Source organism: Urocitellus parryii, chromosome 6, assembly GCF_045843805.1.
Source record: "Urocitellus parryii isolate mUroPar1 chromosome 6, mUroPar1.hap1, whole genome shotgun sequence".
Lineage (NCBI taxonomy): Eukaryota > Metazoa > Chordata > Mammalia > Rodentia > Sciuridae > Urocitellus > Urocitellus parryii.
The window spans coordinates 29,331,159-29,351,328 of NC_135536.1; the positions used below are offsets into that span (position 1 = coordinate 29,331,159).

Consider the following 20,170-nt stretch of genomic DNA (forward strand, 5'->3'; position numbering starts at 1 on the left):
GTTGGGTCAAATGGTGGTTCCATTCCCAGCTTTCCCAGGAATCTCCATACTGCTTTCCAAATTGGCCGCACCTGTTTGCAGTCCCACCAGCAATGTACAAGAGTACCCTTTTCCCCACATCCTCACCAGCACTCATTGTTGTTTGACTTCCTAATGGCTGCCAATCTTACTGGGGTGAGATGGTATCTTAGGGTGGTTTTGATTTGCATTTCCTTGACTGCTAGAGATGGTGAGTATTTTTTCATGTACTTGTTGATTGATTGTATGTCCTCCTCTGTGAAGTGTTTGTTCATGTCCTTGGCCCATTTGTTGATTGGGTTATTTGTTTTCTTATTGTCTAATTTTTTGAGTTCTTTGTATACTCTGGATATTAGGGCTCTATCTGAAGTGTGAGGAGTAAAAATTTGTTCCCATGATGTAGGCTCCCTATTTACCTCTCTTATTGTTTCTCTTGCTGAGAAAAAACTTTTCAGTTTAAGAAAGCCCTATTTGTTGATTCTTGTTATTAACTCTTGTGCTATGGGTGTCCTATTAAGGAATTTGGAGCCCGACCCCACAATATGTAGATCGGAGCCAACTTTTTCTTCTATCAGATGCAGAGTCTCTGATTTGATATCTAGCTCCTTGATCCACTTTGAGTTAACTTTTGTGCATGGCGAGAGGAGGGGATTCAGTTTCATTTTGTTGTGACAGTCTATTTTAAATTGGTTATTTAGACCATTTACATTTAATGTAATTACTATTATAATTAGGTTTAAATCTATAATTTTTTGTTTTCTGTTTATTCTATTTGTTCTCCTTTTCATGTGTTTCTTCTTTCTAGCCAGTTGAATTTATTATTCCATTTTATCTCAATGAAACTCTCGTTTCATTATTCAAGTGATTGCTTAGTGCTTATAGGATACACCTCTAACTACTCGCAGTTAACCTTTACGTGATATTATTTTACTTCATGAACAGTATTAACAACTGTGCAATGGTATCATTGAAACTGGAGTTGAGATGAAACTCCATTCTCTACTTCTGTTGGTGGGTGGAGTCTGTGTGAACTGCAAGCTTCTGCATCTCACAAAATGGGGAAAGCCGAGTTTAGCAGCTAATCAGAGCAGGGTACTGGCCTCAGCTCTGAGGGCTGAGCCTGCAAAGCCTGATTCTTCTCCACTATCACTGAGTGGCATGTTGTAGCTCTCAGTGTTGCAGCTCTTACTGCGAGCTGTGCCCTGCAGTATTGCAATAGACTCCAGCAGCTTACTATCGACTTCTTTCCATGTTCTTGCAAATCCAAAGAATGAAATTCATAGGACAATGGAAGGCAAGAGTGAAAAGTTGTGTTTTATTCTTATGTGAAGAGCAGAAACAGAACTTTTGCAAGAGCGAGAGAGGTCCCCAATAGGAGTTGCCAAGTGAATGTGCTAGTCTAGGGATTTATAAAGCACTTGGGTCAATGATATTGGTCTACATTTATGCTCAGGGTTTGGCAAAGCACCAACACTATTGGTTAGCTCTGTGATCCTATTCAGTCTGTGCCACTTTAGTTTTCCTGCCATGTGTGGGTCACTGGGAGGCAGAGGTCTTCAGGTCTTAGGATGGAGGATGCTCAGAGGTTCGGGTTTGCAGGGCTCACCATCCTTGGCCCTGGCTTGCCCTGCAATAGGCCCCCACTGGAATGGCAGGCTTCACAGCTGCGGTCTGTGCTTGCCACTAGTGCTCCAACCCGCCCAGGCCACTGCTTCGCTTCTCTGGACAAGGGCTTGGCTTCATCATCATAAACAAAATCATCTTCTCCCTTCCTGACATTTGCATTCTAATCCATATGTTACATCATATAAAAAGGAACCTTGCAGATATGAGTCAATTAACAATCTCAAGATGGTGAGGTTATACTGGATTATCTAGGTGCCCCAATGTAATCACAAGGGTCCTCATAAGAGGGAGGTGGGAGTGGGAGGTCAGGATCAGACAGGATGTGTAGTGATGGAAGCAGAGGTCAATGTGATGCAATAGATGCAGAAGCTTTCTATGCATTAGTTTGTTTTTTGTTGCTATAATAAAATACCCAAGGCTGGATATTTATAAGCAAAAGAGGTCTATTTAGCTGACAGTTCTGGAGATTCAAGAAAATGGTGTCAGCATCTACTCAGCTCTGGTAAGGACGTCTGGCTTCATCACAATATAGCTGAGGACATCATTGTGGGAGAGGGTGGGAGAGGAAGAGATGACATGGCAAGTCAGAAAGTGAGATTTAGAAGTGCTTTTTATAAGAACCTGTTCCTGTAGGAACTAACTGGGGTCCCATGAAAACTATGTCATATCTTTCTGAGGGTGACCCCAGTGACATAACCACCTTCCACTTGACCCTGGCTCTTAAAGGTTCTACCACTTCTCAACCTCACCTCACTGAGGACCAAGCTTCTAGCACATGAAACTTTAGAGAAGACACTGAAGCATATCCAAATCATAGCAGCCCATGATCCAAAGAAAGTAGGTGCCCACCTGAGCGCCGCCTGCCTCCCTCCCTCTCCCTCCCTCTCCCTCCCTCCCATGGGCTTGCCTGCCTTCCTTAATCCCTCCCTCCCTCCCTTCTCTCTCAACAGCTCCTTAGTAGTCCATTGTGTGTATACCCTGTTGCTTATTTAATCAGTCTCCTATAGATGGATATGTGGATTGTTTCCACTCTTTTTAGAGTATAAAATAGGCTACAGTGAATTCATACTTTCATATTTTTGCATGTGAATCTGTGATAGAGATTCCCAGAAGTGGAATTGCTAGATCAAAGAGGGAAATACTTATGTAGTATTGCTAGGTATGCCAAATTCTTCCTCATGGTACCGTGCCCTTTGCATTCCCACCAGCAGCAGATGAGACTGGTAGGCATATTTCTAACATCAGAATCTTTCAACATCATAGTAGGCTGCTTCATGTCAAAGTGAGAACCAGGATTATTGAATCAGAAAAACCAGGTGGGGGGCACTTGCCAGGGATATTATAGAGGTGATTCTTGTATTGGGTAGGGGTCAGACCCAGTAACTTTTAAGTTCATATTGTAATCCTATTATCCTTTAAAAAATTCTTCTGATGAATTTAGAAAGTGTGTCCTGGTGGTTTTCCTGCTTTTCCATACACATTATATGCCTTATTACAGTGCTTCTGTATTACCAAGGTGCATTTTTCTTGGAGTAATTATAGTTGGTGAATTGGGTGATGTGATGTGATGTGTTGTGAGAGGAAAAATGAGTTCCGTGAGAAGTAGTTTGGTGGGGGTGGGGGTGTAGGTTGGAGACTTTTCCTGGTGGCTTTGGTGTGGGGAACTGTTTTCCCACAAGGGCAGGATTCTGAGTTTCAATCCTGTCATTTTTAGGCAAACAAAGGGATGGCTCAGGGAGGACTTAGGTTGGGGAGTGGATAGGTTCTGTGCATGGGCTGTGGACTAGACCCCTCTTAGGAGCTGTGTGACTTGGTCACCATTAGCTCCCCTGTTCTCAGCCTTTAAAGGTCTCGTGGGATTCCACCAGGATGAGATAAGAACGAATGTGAGGTGCTAACCTTGCACAGAGTAAGAGCTCAGTAAATGTTAGCCATTGTTGCTGTGTTGGCTTTGGGTGTGATGGGACCATGGAGGGCTTGAGAACCCCTGGACCAGAAGAGGCAGAGGTCCATCTTGCCAGGGCCATTTTGACACAAGAGACACTGGAATTGAATTGTAGAGCAAGACAGCTACTCAGGGGGAGTGGAGGGCGGACAGGCAGGAAGGGCTGATGGGTGGAGAGCCAGACGGAGAGGCAGCTGAGTCCTGGACTGTGCTGTCATGGGTCTAGATTTCGGTCATTCTGGGGATGGTTCTGGAAGGCTTCTCTGAAGAGATGGCCCTTGAAGTCAGGGCAACTCTTAGGTAAGCCAAGAGAAGGGGAGAGGACAGAGCTCCGTGGAAATGCCCCTAGTGTGAATGCTCGTGAGATAATCTTGCCCACTCTTCAAGCCCTACCTGTGACTCATCCCTTCAGCTCTGTAGAGTTGGTTCAAATTGGTGTTTTCAGTCACAGTCACCGACAGCACCTATTATGTGCTGGGCAAGCCCCGAGAATATAAATATAAGTAAGATCTGATCTGGTACAAAGTTCCCTGTGTGGGCGTTTTCTCCACGACAACTGGCGTCTCTGATATTCTGGTTCAATGGTTTGAAGTTCGGTAACTACATATGCAGTTCTCATGCCCCGTCTTGGTGAAGAATCCCCAGCTTGGGTTGTTATCTGTTTATAAACATGGAGGCTGTTAATGACCCATGGTGGTGACACACGGTGGGAGTGAGTCACGGAGGAGGTCTTAAAATGACTCTGATGGCCTGGAGAGGAGTTTCCTGTGCCACCCTATTCCTGTATGAGATGGGCTGGATCTGGGGACAGATGATGAAGGGTAGCAGCATTTGGATTCTTAATTTGGATTCTTAATTTGTCACCTGGCTCTAAGCAGGTGGAGTCACTACCTCTCTGCCCCATTCCCGTTCCTTTCTAGTTCTGAAGCTTCTTGTTAGGCTCCTCTTCAAATTCCAGAGTGTATATATGGGATGGAGAGTTGGGGTGCTGAGGATTCCTGTGTACTCTTGGGACACAGGGTGGACAAATTGGCCTACGTTCGGGAAGGTAGGTTTTGATTCATAATGAGGGCCGAGCGGATCTCTATCATCAGTGTTGGCCAACAGGGGCACAGGGTGACCTGTGAGTACTGAGTTGTCCATTGTGGGGAAGGTTCTGTGACGGGGCTGTGGACTCACCTCTCTGGGATGCTACAGGGAGAGCCCTTCCCTCGAGTGGACTTGAACTTCCACAGTCCAACTCTGGTTGGGGGTAGAGGAACTTGCTGTTCTTCTTCCATAGATCATTCTTCCTTCTCTTTCCTGTGCCATTTCATCTTCTGAATCTTTCATGGCTCAGGCTTTGCCTGTCACAGATGCTCAGAACTCAGGACCCACCTGCTGAACTTGACCAACGTGTATCACAAGATATTTGTCTGGAGTCTGCTGACCATTTAGGAATCAAGCCCAAATTTTCAAACCAAAATTTTCTGTGGAACTAGTTCTCCCAGCGGGGGTGCACATTTCTGTCCCTCTCTCTCCCTCTCTGTCCCTGTCGTCCTGTGCTTTTGCACAGACAGTGGAGTTGCGGCTGAAGGCAACGGAAAAGCAGTTTGCTCAGTGGGGTGTGTGAAGGAAGGGTAGCTGTGGCCTTGGTTACCAGGGAGGACTGGTCCCCCCTCTTGTCTCCTGCCTCCTGCTTCCCCTCCTCCATATCCACCCTTAGCCTCAGGCTCACTCCTCAAGGTTAATTTCCCTGACAGCAGCTGTGACTCCATCCTCCTCCTCCTCCTCCCTCCTCCATCTTCCACACACACGGGCTTTTGAGTTATGTGCCTCCTGTTCTAATGAGATAAACAACATAAGTCTCATGAGGCTCTGCTCTTCCCTCCATACGTGGAGCTCCAGAGCTGAATGTGTTGGCCCTAGAACGGGACCCTGGTGCCTGTCAGCGTAGTCAGGAGGGCAAGGAAGTGGGGGAGGAGCCCCGAGGGAGCTCCTGCGGCCATTTGCTTGTGGAGACAAGGTGGATTCCAAACGGACATCAAAGAGAAGCCTATTTCCACCCTCATGGCTGGAGGGACAAAGAGGGACCTGGACTGGTAAGGTGGGTGCCTTGTCATACCTTTGGCCTCGGGTCCAGGACTCATCTGAGTCAGCTAATTTATAATAACCAACAGCTGACATTTGCCAAGTTGACTTGGGTGCAGAGAGCTTCCTCTTGAGTACCTGTGACTCCCCATGACAGTCCCCTAAGGTAGGTGTTATCGATGCTTTTATCTTTTGGTGAGGAGCAGGCTCAGACAGGTGTTGGGACATCTTCCGGAAGGCATGGGCCCTTCCTCTGCATCATGGGGCTTCTCCAATCTACCAGAGAAAGAATGAAGCAAAACCAGTCCCTCTTGTCGGCATTCAAACTCCTTACTAAAATTGGCTGTCCAGGAGAGGGGGCCTACGGCTACAGGCAGAGTGGCCCTAGGCTGTCCCTGTGCTGTTGATCTACCAGTGTAGCGACTACAGTCTCAGGAAGGCTGTAGGCCCCGGACACGTGTTGGCATTTTTGAACTCTTGCCATTTTGACCTTGGGCAGACCTGGCCTGAACCCGTCTCTTCTTACTCACCTGCTTTTGGTCAGGGTGGAAATGGCAAGAAGGGTACCCGAGGCACAGAGACCACCATAGTGGGGTGGATATGGTGGGCTCTGGGTTGAGTTCCGAGTCCATCTTCTGGAGTGCCTTTTACATGGTTTATCTTGGTGAATGTGTCTCTGGAACCAGGAACAGCAGCAACAACGGTCATTCTCTTCTTGTATTTCTGAGTGTGGTTCAGTTCCAGTTGAATACACTTGGTAACTACTCCTGGATATACCTGCTAAGTACTGTGTGCTAAGTGTCGGAGATACTAGAAACGGGTATGATTCCTGCCATCCTGGGTCTTATAAAGCCAGTAGGGGAGACTGTCAGGTAAGCTGGCAATTAATTAAATACCTGGGGGAAATATAAGAATCCTTGAGAGCCTACAGGAAAGGGATTAAACCAGTCTTGGCACAACAGAGAAAACATGCAGGCAGCTAACTAGATAGATATTGCCTAGACATCCAGAGGTTCTGTCAGACATCGGAGCAGTCTAAAAAGTTCTTTAAAAAATCATTTCCTAATTTCCTTGCCTACCTACATTCCGATTAGATAGGTCTGACTTGAATTTGGGGCATTAGCATTTTGAGAGGTTCTCCAGATGAGTTTGGTTTCAACCTGGGTTATGAATCACTAATCTGAAATGAAAGGGGAATTGGTATGACCAATTCTGGGATGTGGAACAGTCAGTACTTGGTCTTCCTGGAGATCCTGTGGGTCACCACCTTAGTGATGGCCTGAACATCTGGAAGGGACCCAGAATCAATGCATCCATTCAGGCCTGATAGGATCAGAAGTGACATGGTCCTCAGGTGAGTCAGGAAACATTGAGCTATTTCTCAGTGTTCGATCATGCTTTGCCTCAAAGAGAGGTCACAGTGGGACGCCCCCAATGGTAGGGAGAGCTTTCTTACTTTGATCTGTTTCGTTTTCTGTACAATTGACTTGCGTCTGGTGCTCATGAGTTTGTGTTCAGGGAGCTCCGAGCTGCAGGATCCTTCCTCTGTGGAGAGGCCCCTGAAACAGGAGCCCCCCTTCAGAGAATCAAATGGGGAGGGATAAAAACCTCCAACTGGCTCACAGTCTTGCCACCTGTGGGAACTACTGTGTAATTAAAATGATCCTTTGCACATAAAGGCGTGGAGCATTTTGGTTCCTTTAATACTGAGGTAGTTGCCTCTGCTTTGGACCCAATCTAATGAGTGGGTAAAGATGACTGGTCAAAATGAAGAAAAGAATGGATGGATATTTGGCAATGCAACTTTCATAGATTTTTCTCTTTGAAGGCAAAAAATGAAGGCAGTTCCCCCTCTTAACTTTCAAGGGCCCTAAAATGAAGATGGCAGATGGGAATGGGGTCCCGATGTTTTCTGAGCCCTGTGGTCCTCATGGTAGGCAGAGACAGTCTCCTGTGGGGTTGCCTGCTGCCATTGCCACATTTATCTCTAGAAGACAGAGTTGTGACTTCAGGGTGAAGCTGGAACATGTTCATTCATTCATTCAATAAATACTTAACTTGGATTTTTTTCTGTGTGTCAGGCACAGTTTGGTTGTCTGGCGATTCTAACAAGAGCAAGTCAGAGAAGTCCTGTCCTTACTGGGATTTTTGTGGGAGTAGGCAGCCTGGCTTGCTGGTTTGTTTGGAGGACACCAGGTGATCTTTTTAGATTGCAAAAAGCAGTCTGAATCACCAGTCTTAAGCACCTTCCTCTTCTCGCCTCCCCCTCTCCCAACCCTTTCTCCAGGAATAGATTCCATTGGTCTAATACGGAACATTCGTGCCCCCTGAGTCTTCTGGTTGCCACATTTTGCGCCCAGGAGCCACAGGAGTGTTATCTGACAAGAGGAAGGCTCCTGATAGGGTGCTCGGCATGACGATGATTCTGGGGGGTGTCAGGGATCAATATAAATGGAGACTTCCACTGGGAGACAGTATGGTACATGAGTCCACCCCATGGACTCCTGCCTGTTTCTTTCTTTAGGCCCAGGCAGGTGGGCAGGGGTGTCTAGGAATGCTGGTTGTGCAGGCCATGGAGCCTGGTCTCCAGAGCAGGGTATATTCCTGTGGAGGTTGCCCAGGGCTCCCTTGGCTTCTGTGAGCTTCCATTACCTTACAGTGGGTAGGAGAAGCCAGTAAGTAGCTCTGGATCTTTTGATCCTGTTTCTTTGAAATGCTCCTCAATCCAGGCTGTTCCCAAGGGAGGCCCACTGACTCTTGCCGCTCCACTTGCTTCATGGGGACCTGGACAGAGCGGCAGTTGCTGCAGAGCTATGGCCTTGTCAGCACTTGTTGAAACTGGCTCTGGAAAGGTTCCTCTGATGTTCTCCTTGGGTCAGCAAGCAGAACTGGTTTTGGTAGAGGTGATAGCTCTTTCTGGCCTAGGCTTCCTGAACAGCATGGTGGAGCCGATGGAGCAAAGGTCTGGGATCTCCTATGACCTTGATTCAGCCTTGGCTCTGGCTTCAACCTGCTGTGTGACCTTGACAAATCACTTCACCTTTCTGGGCTTGAATTTCCTCTCACTGTAAATGACAGGGTTAGTCAGGGTAATTTCCAAGCCCCCCCCCCCGACAGCCTGAAGCCTTTAATCTTGACATCGTCTCTGTCCACAGGCCTTGCTCCAGGCCAGCTGTACACATACCCTGCCCGCTGCTGGCGCAAAAAGAGACGATTGCACCCGCCTGAGGACCCGAAGCTGCGGCTGCTGGAAATAAAACCTGGTGAGTGCCCTCTGGAGCTCAGGTGGGCCCATCTGGGAAGAGGGGATGGTGGAGGGGATCTGGGCTGGGCCCTAGGCAAGGCTGGTTGGCTCCTTGGTCCACAGAGCTGTTTCCTGGGAGAGCAAAGGTGCCCATGTGGTGCTCAGAGCTGTCTCTGTGCCCGCTCTGGGTCTAAACATGTCAGTGTCCTCCTGAGCTTCTGGGGCCTTGTGCCCTCTTCTTTGTCTTCCTCTTGCTGAATGAAGGAATAAAGCAAATGGACACAGGGGTCCCATCCAGGGTGACCATCCTTGTGGCCTCAAGTAGAGACACCTCATTTCAGTTGCTTGTTTCTGAGATGCCCCGTGGATCCTGTCCCCTCATACCCACGCAACATCCTGGGCGTCTTACTTGGAAGGGGACAGGTCATTAAAAATAGAACATGCATCAACACTATGGGAGATTGCTTTGGGCCTGCAGGAGGACTCAGTTGGGAATATCTTGATGCACCTCCTGTGACGCTGCAGACCGTCTGCCATCCCCAGAGCCATGTCTGTCTGGGTCATGCAGCAAGGGCAAGTGATTGCCGGGGATGTGACTCAGGGTGGTGGGAACAGCACTGTTCAGTGGTACAGAGTTGACAAGATGGCTTCTGCTGTCACCAAATCATTGCCAGCCACCTGGCAGCTACCACACTCTTTCCTTTCCACACTGACCCCTTACACTGCATTTGTACTGTAAGGTCCCCGCCTATTTTTTTTTTGGTGTGTGTGTGTTTCCACTCCTGGTTCTGTGGGTAAGGCAGCTGTGATTCTTTGCTTTAACCCTGATTTCACTTGTGGAGCAGGTTTATTTGTGAGGGGTGGGTGGTTGAGATTCATTGTGCTCTGTCCAAATCGAATCTTCCTGACACCATTTCCAGACATTTGAAAATACGACAGGGTGATGGCTGAAGCTGTCCCAGGTGTCTCCCTCCCTTGATGCAGGGTAGGAGACTCAAGTTTCCTAGAGAGATAACCCCACAGAGATATAATGTTGTCATTTTGCTTTTTCTAGTAGCCACATGAAGAAAAAGGAAAAAGAAACAGGGGAAATGGATTTCAATAATATATAACATTTAACCCAACATGTCAAAAAAATTTGATAATTTCACCATGTCATCAATGTAAAGATGATGAATGAGATCTTTTACATCCTTTTTTTAAAAATATTTTTTAGTTTATTTATTTCATTCCATTTATTTATTTATTTATTTATTTATTTATTTATTTATTATTTATTTTTATGTGGTGCTAAGGATCGAACCCAGTGCTTTACACATGCAAGGCAAGCGCTCAACCACTGAGCTACAAACCCAGTCCCTTTTACATTCTTTTTTGATACTGTGTTTGAATTCTAGTGTGCATTTGCCACTTCTCCACATCTCATTTTGAACTAGCCACACTTTAAGTGCTCAGTGGCGCATGGGCTAGGGTGCCATATTGGTCAGCATGGTTCTACGGTCAATGTGTGGTCCTGATCATCATCATCAGTAGCAGCAGCAGTAGCAACAGCAACCTGGGAGCTTGTCACAGATACAGAATCTTGGGCCTCTCAGATCTACGGAGCAGAATTTGCATCTCCTGAATGGACGCCGATGTCTGAGAAACTGTGTCAAAGACTTATAGGTAGATGGACCATAAGCCAGTGCTGTATGAGTCCATGTTGCTTTACTAGGCATAAATAATTGTTGATATAAACAGTTCCTTTTGGAGGCAAGGGCTCACTCTTTCCTTGCCATAGCTCCACTGGTCCTGATCTTGTGCAGTGTCATGGAAGAATGGTAAAGAAACCCCTGGTTTAATCCTTACCTGGACCAATTTAATTCTACCCCTTTCATAGATGGTTTGGCTGAGACAACTATGAAGTATTATTTAGGTATCTGCCCCTCGTTGGATGTGTCTCTTTGTTTGAGTGAGTAAACCTTCTGGTATATTTCTCTATCTGTGGAACAGGCCCAGCAGGACCTGGTTTTCCTAGGTAGTCTTTCAGGCTCACCATGGGTCAAACAAGTCATATGCAATTCTCTTCAATTAGAAATTTTTTGTTTGATTTTGAGTGGGTAATACAGTCACATGTTTTGACATTCAAAAGGTAAAAGGAGGCCAGGCTTGGTGGCACACGCCTGTAATCCCAGTGGCTGGGGAGACTGAGATAGGAGGATCATAAGTTCAAATCCAGCCTCAGCAACTTAGCAAGGCCCTAAGCAACTCAGTGAGACCTGTCTCTAAATAAAATATAAAAAAGGGCTGGGGATGTGTTTCAATGGTTAAGCGCCCCTAGGTTCAATCCCTAGTACCACCAAAGGAAAAAAAAAAAAAAAGATAAAAGGGTATGTTATATGGTGGAAATCAAGAGCAAGTCTCTCCAGAGACAATCAGTGGCACCAGAATTTCCTTGAAGAGAGGGTCTATCTATGCCCAGGAACTGCATTGATGAGACTTTCTCTTCCTTTTACAGAGCATAACCACCTTGGATTTTGCCATTTCCACTTAAATAAGTGCTCGATATATCCCAACGTACAAAAAAGTTTCATTTTTTAATGATTACATAATATTCTATTGATGAATATACCACAATTTATTTAAACAGGCTATTCCCAATTGTGTTTCTAACTTTACCAATTTAACGATTCAATGAATGTTTTGAATGTATATGAAAATACCTCTGTAATTTGCTAATTTAAATAATTTTATTAAAAATACATAATAATAATTTTAACTAATTTAAAATTATTAGTCTTGATTCTCAATATTTACACTTTATCTTTCTATCAGATAAATTGGGTCTTCTTTCATACAATCAAAGAATTTAACACTGTGGTGTACCTTAGATACTATTAACTCCAAGTTCTTATTTTATTGAGGTCCAGATAGATTAAGAAACTTGTTCAAAGTCATGCAAAGTCCTGTGGATCCAGCAGAGAATCCAGGTTGTTTGAAGTTCTCTTTAAATGGTTTTCTGCTTCTTCATGCTGCTGATAGGGATACTAACTTAAAAAAAAATAATTAAAAAAAAAAACTTTAACAAGGACTTTTCCCTTAATAACTGTTTTAGGATTATAAAATTAACATATTAATTAATTATTAAAATGCAGCAAGAGATCGTTGGAATTCCTTCAGTCATAAATGCTGGAAGCTCAACTCCATCTAAGCCTAAGCAAAAGAAGGTCCAGTAACAGTCAACCCCAGGGTTCAGCTGGCTTCAGGCCCTGTCCTCCTCCTGGGGCAGGAAAAGAGGCCACTAGCAGCCTCAGACTCAACTCGACCGTACTCAACAGAAAGGTGGTCCCTTTCCACAGCTTTGTGTCTGTCCCCTTCCGTGGGTTTATGTCTGCCCCACCAATCCCCATTCCCCAGGGGATAGGACACTGAATAAATCATCCTCGTCCTCAGAAGCAGTCTCTCAACAGCACACCAGTTTACAAAGCCCTTATAAAGCCTTTCCATCCATATCATTTAGTTGACTCTACTATGGCTATGGGGACCAAAGAGGACAGGAAGGGATACAGTGTTATAAACCCATTTGATAGGTGAGAGAAATCGGGCTGTGGACAGAGCCAGGGAGAGTTTACCATGTGGCTCATGCATCTGACAATGAGCACTCCACTGCTTGGGAGGCAAGAAGCTATTTTCTGAGCATTTGGTCCTTCCGTCCACAGAGGTTTACTTAAGGCATCTCGCCTCCCAGGGTTTGCACCTTGCCTGTGGCTGAACCGAGAGCAGCTGCCTTCAGAGTCGGCTGTGGACTTGCCCCAACCTTGGGCCTGCCGTGACATGCAAGGGCAGAGAAAAGCGGGAAGCCCAGGGCTGGTGGTTTTCTACCGCCAGGTCCCCTCCAGCACACAGTGGCTGTATCTGTGATCATTTGAAATGCTCGCTTGGCCTGTGCCCCCCAGGCTCACTCAGCTGACTGTCTCAGGTTGCAGGTGGCTCTACCCCAAAAGAGACAAGCACCAGTCCCTGAAGATGGACCCTTGGCCATATTCCCAGATGGGAAGAGCTGAGCCCTCAGGCTGGCTTATCCTCCTCACCAACACCCAGGTACACAATAAACAGTACACCAATAGCCCACGGCTAGGATAAGTAACTTTTCATAGGACAGGGCCCCTTCTCAGAAGAACTTCTCTTTGGGTAATCAGGCTGACCACTAAGCCTACTAAAAACAAAACCCAACAGCAGAATGCCTGTCATTTCTCCATCCTGTTCTGAATCTGCACCTCTGGGTCCGGGCCTAGCACTCAGCATGGAACCCCCACACCATCCTGCAATGGCGGGTGAACAAAGATGCCCTGGGCCCTGTGACAAGGAGGCACGGCACAGTACTTAGAAGCAGCCAGGGCCCATCTAGGGAATGTGAAACAGCGTGACCAGAGAAGCATACCATTCCCTTCCCAGAGGCGACAGGTTTGCTTTAGGATTCTTCACACTAGCCAAAGTTTCAGGAAAACAACTTCGTCCATAGCCCCAGCTTGTCCATATGGCAGCTTTGTGCAAATCAGAAGGTGGCGCCCCCTCTGGGTAGACACTTGTCAGTGAGGCCCTTCTGCTGAGTTGTGGAGCACGCAGGCTGGTGCTGGGCCCCTCTGCTGTGTCCACCCGTGAGGGGGGGTGCCACCTGCACATTTTTCAGCAGCTCTGCCTTTGTTATCCCTAAAATGCAGCTTCCACCTGAGGGAACCTCCTCCCTTTTTGGGGTTATGTCCTTCTAAGCACGGGGCTGACTTGGATGGTATTTTTAAATGACTATCTCTTATTTTTATTCCATTTGATTTGGACTCAAGGAAGGCTCAGTCTTTTTTTTTTTTTTTTGTTTTTTGGTTGATACTGTTGAGTGTGACTCAGGGTAGAGTCACTGCACAGTCCCTGGAGAAATTGCTGTGAGTTTCTACTAGGTGGGGGCAGTCAGTCAGGAGGCTGAGGCGGAACTTCCTCATGGGGATAGAGGGACACAGGGAAGGAAAGCGTCGGGGTGTGTTCCCTTTTACCATGGCAATGAAACGGGCAGGAAATTTTTGAGGGACACTGAATAGCACCGATCAGTGTTGAAAAAGCACATGCCCTTTGACCTGGAAATTCTACTGGAAATTTATCATGTATATATGATCTATAATTTGGGGGAGGTACCCAGGATTGAACTCAGGGGCACTTGACCACTGAGCCACATCCCCAGCCATGTTTTGTATTTTTTTTTTAAAATAGGATCTTACTGAGTTGCTCAGTGCCTCGCTTTTGCTGAGGCTGGCTTTGAACTCACGATCCTCCTGCCTCAGCCTCCCCAGCTGCTGGGATTACAGGTGTGTGCCACTGTGCCTGTCTTTATCTATAGTTAAATACAGATAGCTTGATACAGTTTAAATACATACATCTAAAATATAAACTAACACATTTATACATTGTGGCATTGTTTATAGTAACAACAAAGAATGAAAACTGCAAGAAGGTTCATCCATGGGGAACAAGTTAAATACGTAGAACATCATAAAATAAATTACTCTTTTGTCTTTTAAAAGAGTGAATAGAAAAAAAAAGTGAAAAGATGTCTAAGATATATTGCTAAGTGGGGGAAAAAAGCATATTGTACAACATTATATATAGTTCTCTTTGGATAAAACTTGCAGAAAATCAATAATCAATTTGTCTATCCTGGGATGAATCTTTAAAATTTATGGAAATTAGACAACTGAGTTCATGTTGGAAGAAAGCCAAACAAAACCCCCACCTGCCCACCCACACCTGGCACTCTCCACTACCCAGCCCCTTAGGACACCCACCTTTCTTCTCCCTTCCCTCCCAGAATCCTGGGAAGGGCTCCCCTGAGCTTCCTTTTGACACGTTCTAGGACTCTTGAAGGCCCTCTCTGTCTACCATCAGTACTATCCGGAGATGTCCTCATCTCCCTGGGAAGAGGGCAGAGGGGAGCTGAGTGACACCATCTGGAGCCAAGTGGCCTCAAGGTGAGAGTGTCCTGCAGATCAGGTCTTCTGTGGGTAGGAAGGAGATGCCACAGCAGTGTATCACACCAACATGCAACTTGTCCTTCCTGTCTTCCTTTTCGTCCCCGCTTGGTCCAGCAGTGATGGACAGCTTCCACCAACAAAGGCCAGGGTGTGGCAAGGGTTAGAATTATCCCTGGCCCTGTGTCAGCAGTGCTGTGTCAGGAAACCAGGTCAGGGCAAAGAGAGGAGGGGTTTTGCGGGACATTGGACAGAGCTGTAGAACCCTCATTTCTGGTTTAGCACCTGGAGCACAGAGCAACCCAGGGTGGAGACAGCGGAGGTGGATCTTGGTTGGCATTAAGTCTTTGGTTCCTGGGCTAAATTATACCCTGATGGAGGGACTCCCCAGTCCTGCTGTCCCCAACCCTTCTCCCTCACTGTGAATACTCCATTCCTCCTCTGTTTCTTTACTACCCACTGGAAAGAAAAAAGTGTACGCGTGGGGTGGGAAAGGGCTGGGAGCTGGGGAGCGCTCTTAGGAGTCTGAAAGCATTCTCAGTGTCCCTGGACCTATGTGTTTCTCACGCCAAACATCACCCCTCCAATCAGTCTTGAATAAACATCTCACAACCTCCTACTTGCCTGGGCGTCTGAAGGACAACACATACAACATTATTTCTCTCGGCTGACTAACAATTGAGTTCAGTGTTCGCTGCAGCTTGCACTTGGCCGCAGAGGCGACGCAAGGTGTTTCACAGTGCAGATATCATAATCCCTACAATGTGAGGACTGGAGCAGGGGCCTGGGGCCAGTGAGGGGGCCACCCTGGGGACACCTCCCCGAGAATCAAGTTCTGACCTTGAGAAGGGGAGCCAAGCTGGCAGGGGAGAAAGGTGATAGTAAATATCCACTAGAAGGCCCTGAAACAAGCAGATGTTGGGCAAAAGCCAGCTGATTTAAAAAAAAAAGGCGGCTTTTACGCTTGCTTTTTAAATTTTTTTTTGGAATGAAGTAAAGAAAAAGTCTGGGAACAAACTTTTGCTTATGTCCCTTTGGATTAAATGCTCAGATAATCTGCTTAGATCAATTTAGCATCTTTCAACCCCAGACCTTTGGTCCCTGTGGTCTCAGTCAGATATTGTCTTCGTTTTAGAGGTTTGGAAACTGTGTGCAGAGTAGGAAGTTAATTTCCCAGGGGTGTCAATGGTGAAGCCAAGGAAAGAACCCTAAGGGGAGCCAGTCAGAACTGGCACTGTTTGCTCCAAGCCCCAACATAGACGCCAGTCCTGGTGCTATCATATCAAAGCTATCAGACTGCAAGGGCTGGGTGGCAGATAGTCCTGCTCCCTGGGTACCAAGGTCTTGTCAGTCCCTGCTGCCATGGTCCTACTTAATGAAGTCCAAGGGATGGGAGAGAAGGCACTTGGGAATAGGGTTCTGGTTCTTTATCTTGCTTTTTTCCCCCCATTTTGGCAGTCCCTCAATGACTGGGGATGAATGACCAGGATAACCCCTGATTCCTTGTTGGGGAAAATGACAGGAGGGCATTCCCATCCAGTTCCCTGCAGGAGACCATAGGTTGTGATGTCCCAGGGCAGAGAGGACCATAAGTCAGCCATAAGGGAGCCTCTGAGGGGTGTCTGATGAGAGGGCGGGTGTCCGACCAGGGGGCCGACCAGGCAGAGGGGCCTGAGTTCTGCCTGCCTGGCCGCCTAGGGTGCTGGCCCTGCTGCGGAACTGCCAGAACTCTACAGATGGGAGCAGGCCGTGGCCAACTTCCCCAGCTTTTGAAAATCCTGCATCTTAATTAGTTCCCCACTGCTTTTGTACATGGCCCACATTTTAATAGTCTCCAGGCTTCTTCCACCATTTGCTCTCTGATGTTCGGTGCGATTTCTCTTCTCCCCAAGACAGTCCCCCCGGCTCCTCCGACACCCTCCCGTCCAGGAACAACTTAAGGAACGCCGATGTGCCAAGCATGTAGCCTGAGATTGATGAGGCTGTCAGCGGGCTCTCGTGCCCCCCAGCCCTCCCCCTCTGCCATGCGCTGCTCAGATGGATGAGCCGGGCGGGGGTGGGCACGACGGGGGAGGCAAAGGCAGGGACCCCCGGAGCCTCGAGCCAGGTGTGAGCCGGTGGACAGCGTGACCTTCTGCGGGCCTGCAGAGGAGTCTGGCTGTGTCCTTCCGAGGAGGAAGGACGCTCCGGCTCCCACCCGCGTCTGTCAGTGCTTATCTGTCTCTGTGCGGGGGCTGGGGGTGGATTGCCTGAGCTTGGTACAGCTGGGAGAATGGATGCCTTCAAGTGCATCAGGGGGAAATGACCAGTCATTTATCTCTTTCCTGCAGTGTCAGAGCCTGCAGCCATCCATCCTGGAGCCCGAGAGCCAGGGAGAGTGCGCAGGCCCCTTCGGTCAGGCTTCATGCCACAAAGGCCTGTGCTCCAGGGGCCTCTTCTTTGGTCTCCTGGAGTCTCAGGGAAGGAGCTAGGGCTGGGTGGCTGAGTCCCGGTGTCCTTGGCACTGCTGGCGGCCTATAGGGCTCTGGGAGCTTGGGCTGCTGCAGTTTCTGCAGCTGCATTCTGCGGTCAGGCCTGGCATAGCTGTGTTTAGAGCAGGCGTTGTGAGCCTGAGGATTCACTCAGTTATGCCCTCGGCCTTCCCCTGTGTCCCTCCTAGCTGAGGGTACAGGCTTCCAGAGCTTCTTCTCATCAGCGTTTCTAGCACCTGGCATGAGGATTGGCACATGGCAGATGGACAGTAAAGATTATTATTAAAGGGATGAAGGAAAGAAATGTGTTTGATCTCAAGCTTAGAGAGTGCAACTCAGCTCACATCATTCCTGTTTTGCAGATGAGGGAGACTTGAGCCAGAGAGGAGAAGCCTCGAATAGGAGCGGGGCTTCCCATCCAGTTCCCGGCCTGGCCCATGGGGCCTGAGTTCGGCCCTCTTGCTTGTCTTTGGCTGCAGAGGCCTTCCCTGTGCCAAACAGCTGCCCTCTACAGGAGAAAAGGCGCCGAACAGGGATCACAAAGGCCTGGGGTCAAGTCCAGACCCTTCCACCTGTGATTTGGGGCAATATCCTAAGGGCTCCAGACTTGATTCTTCATCTGTAAAACGTGGATCATGGTTGTTTCAGGGGATTACTCTAAGGGCCATATGGGATGGAGGATGGGGGACTTGTGTGAGAAGGCACCAGGATGCCACCTCCACATCGCACTGCAGGATAGGCCTCGGGAGTCTCAGCAAAGGCTGCTCCAGTCCTTGTATCAGCATGGAGTGTGCTACAGACAGCCAGCTGCCCCGTGGGAAAAGTGTGTGCTATCTGGCCCAGAATGGAACAGATTCTGCTTTAAGACTCTTTTGAAAGCCCCTAGTCTAGCATCTTATACACTAAGGAGGGAAGACCTGAGACCTGGCTGTGGGGCCTGCCTTTCCCACAACCATGGTTTGCATGACATGTCCCTTGGGTCTCAGGACTCAGCCCTCCAGCACCCGTTGCCCAGGCACCCAGATGAACCTGGAAGACTTCCTCTGTGCTTTTACTACACCTGCTATCCTGTGGCATGTGAGGCCAGGCCCCTGGCCTGGTGTCTTTTCTCCTGTGCTTGCTGTAGGCTGGTTCTAGGAGAACAAGTTCTGCATGGATGTGCTCTGGTACAGCTACATGCCTTGGCCCCTTAACATCGGACCCTTGGTCTTGACACCTAGTATCTATCCTGAATCCCTGGGGGTGGAAGCCCCCTGCTCAGGGACCAGAGGACTGCTCCCCCCAGCGCACACTGCTGCACTGTGTATCTGATAATGAGGAGGCCACAGGGACACAGTTCTGTCCATGTTGTGCACAGTTCCCTCCCAAGCTCCTGGTTCGTTTGTGGAGCTCCATACATATTGCAGTAACTTCTACCTGGTCCTCCTGTTTCTGTCCTCACCCTTCTTCAGAGTGCTCCTGTTGCTCTGTAGGCGTCATCAGGCCACTCTTGGCTCCGGTGGCTTGCCATTGCATTCAGGATGGAAGCCGGCATTCTCCAGCTGCCTTCAGTGCTGCGCCGTCCCTGTAACTCTCTGAGCCGACCTCCGGTCAGTTCCCGGCTCGATGTGCTCCAGGGCAGGCTGGCTAGCTTCAGGGCTCTTGTAAGGATGGCTCCTTGCCTGGAATGTCCTTGCTTGGATATCATTGAGGTCCCCTCTTCCTCCTTTTCCAGGTTTGAGCTTTCCTGGCCACATTAAAAAAAAATGTATCCACTCTCTTGTCACCCCCATATTCCAGATTCCCTGCCTCTGTGCTGTTTTTTTTTTTTCTCCAAAGCACTGAATACCAAATGTTCAGACTGTAGGTTTTACTTGTTTATTTGCTGCATGGGTTATTTCTGATGAGTTAGAATGTAAGTTCTAGGAGGGCACCGAGGGCACAGGTTTCTCTTTTGTTCACCACGGCTTCCCGAGTGCCTAGAACAGAGCCCACTACATAATAAGTGCTCAATAATTATTTGTTAAGGAAATAAAAAAAAAAAAGCAGGGCATCTTCCACTGTGGTTCTGCCATGGTTTTCAGGAGCTGTGCCCACCCTGGCATTGAAACAGGGCCAGCATCCCGGCTTCCAGCTGTGTCTCGGGCTCTGTCTCTTCTGTCTCCTTAACTGCTCCAGGTTCTGCCTCGTTGCTGCCGTTCCCCTGGGCCATGCCCATCTGGAGAAAGCTGGGCTCACCATGTCTGGTGGCCTGAGAATGCCAGAGGTCAGGAGTTTGGCAGAGCAGCATAAGAAGGTGGAAAAGACGGACCTCACATTTATTGAGCACCCTGCTTGTGCTAAACACTTTATAGTCGTTGTCTCATTCGGCCTCATAACAATAGTGGGAAGTGGGTTTTGTTCTCCCAGTTTTATTGATAAGGAGGTGAAGGCCAAATGTGTGGTTTAGGGTAGAAGAGCTGAGATTTCACCCCAGAGAAGCTTCTTATACTTTCTAGTTGTCTGTATTCCCTTGAACTATTTATTTTTATTTTTTTCTCTAGCTTTATGAAAGTATAATTGATAAAAATGACATATACATACATATGTCCCTATATATGCATATGTACATACTATGATATTTTGACACATGTATACATGGTGGAATGATTAAGTGAAGCTAACGAACATATCTATCACCTCACATACTTATCATTTTTTGTGTGTGCGGTGAAAACATTTAAGATCTACTCTCTCAGCAATTTTCAGGCATCCAGTACCTTGTTAATAATTGCAGTCACCACGCTGTACAGTAGATCTCCAGAATGTGTTCACCCCAACTGAA

General features: G+C 47.6%; 1 protein-coding gene across 3 annotated transcripts in view; it reads left to right on the forward strand.

Moving 5' to 3' along the window:
* Positions 1–20,170, forward strand: part of Dpf3 (double PHD fingers 3) — a 249,742-nt gene that overhangs the window by 113,556 nt on the left and 116,016 nt on the right. For all 3 annotated transcript variants that reach the window (XR_003301941.2, XR_003301942.2, XM_026401641.2), the window contains exon 3: positions 8,815–8,922. Coding sequence is in view for 1 of the 3 variants with exons in the window: in XM_026401641.2 (XP_026257426.1) it covers positions 8,815–8,922 (108 nt within the window). In the remaining 2 variants the exon portion in view is untranslated. The remainder of the gene's footprint in view (positions 1–8,814; positions 8,923–20,170) is intronic.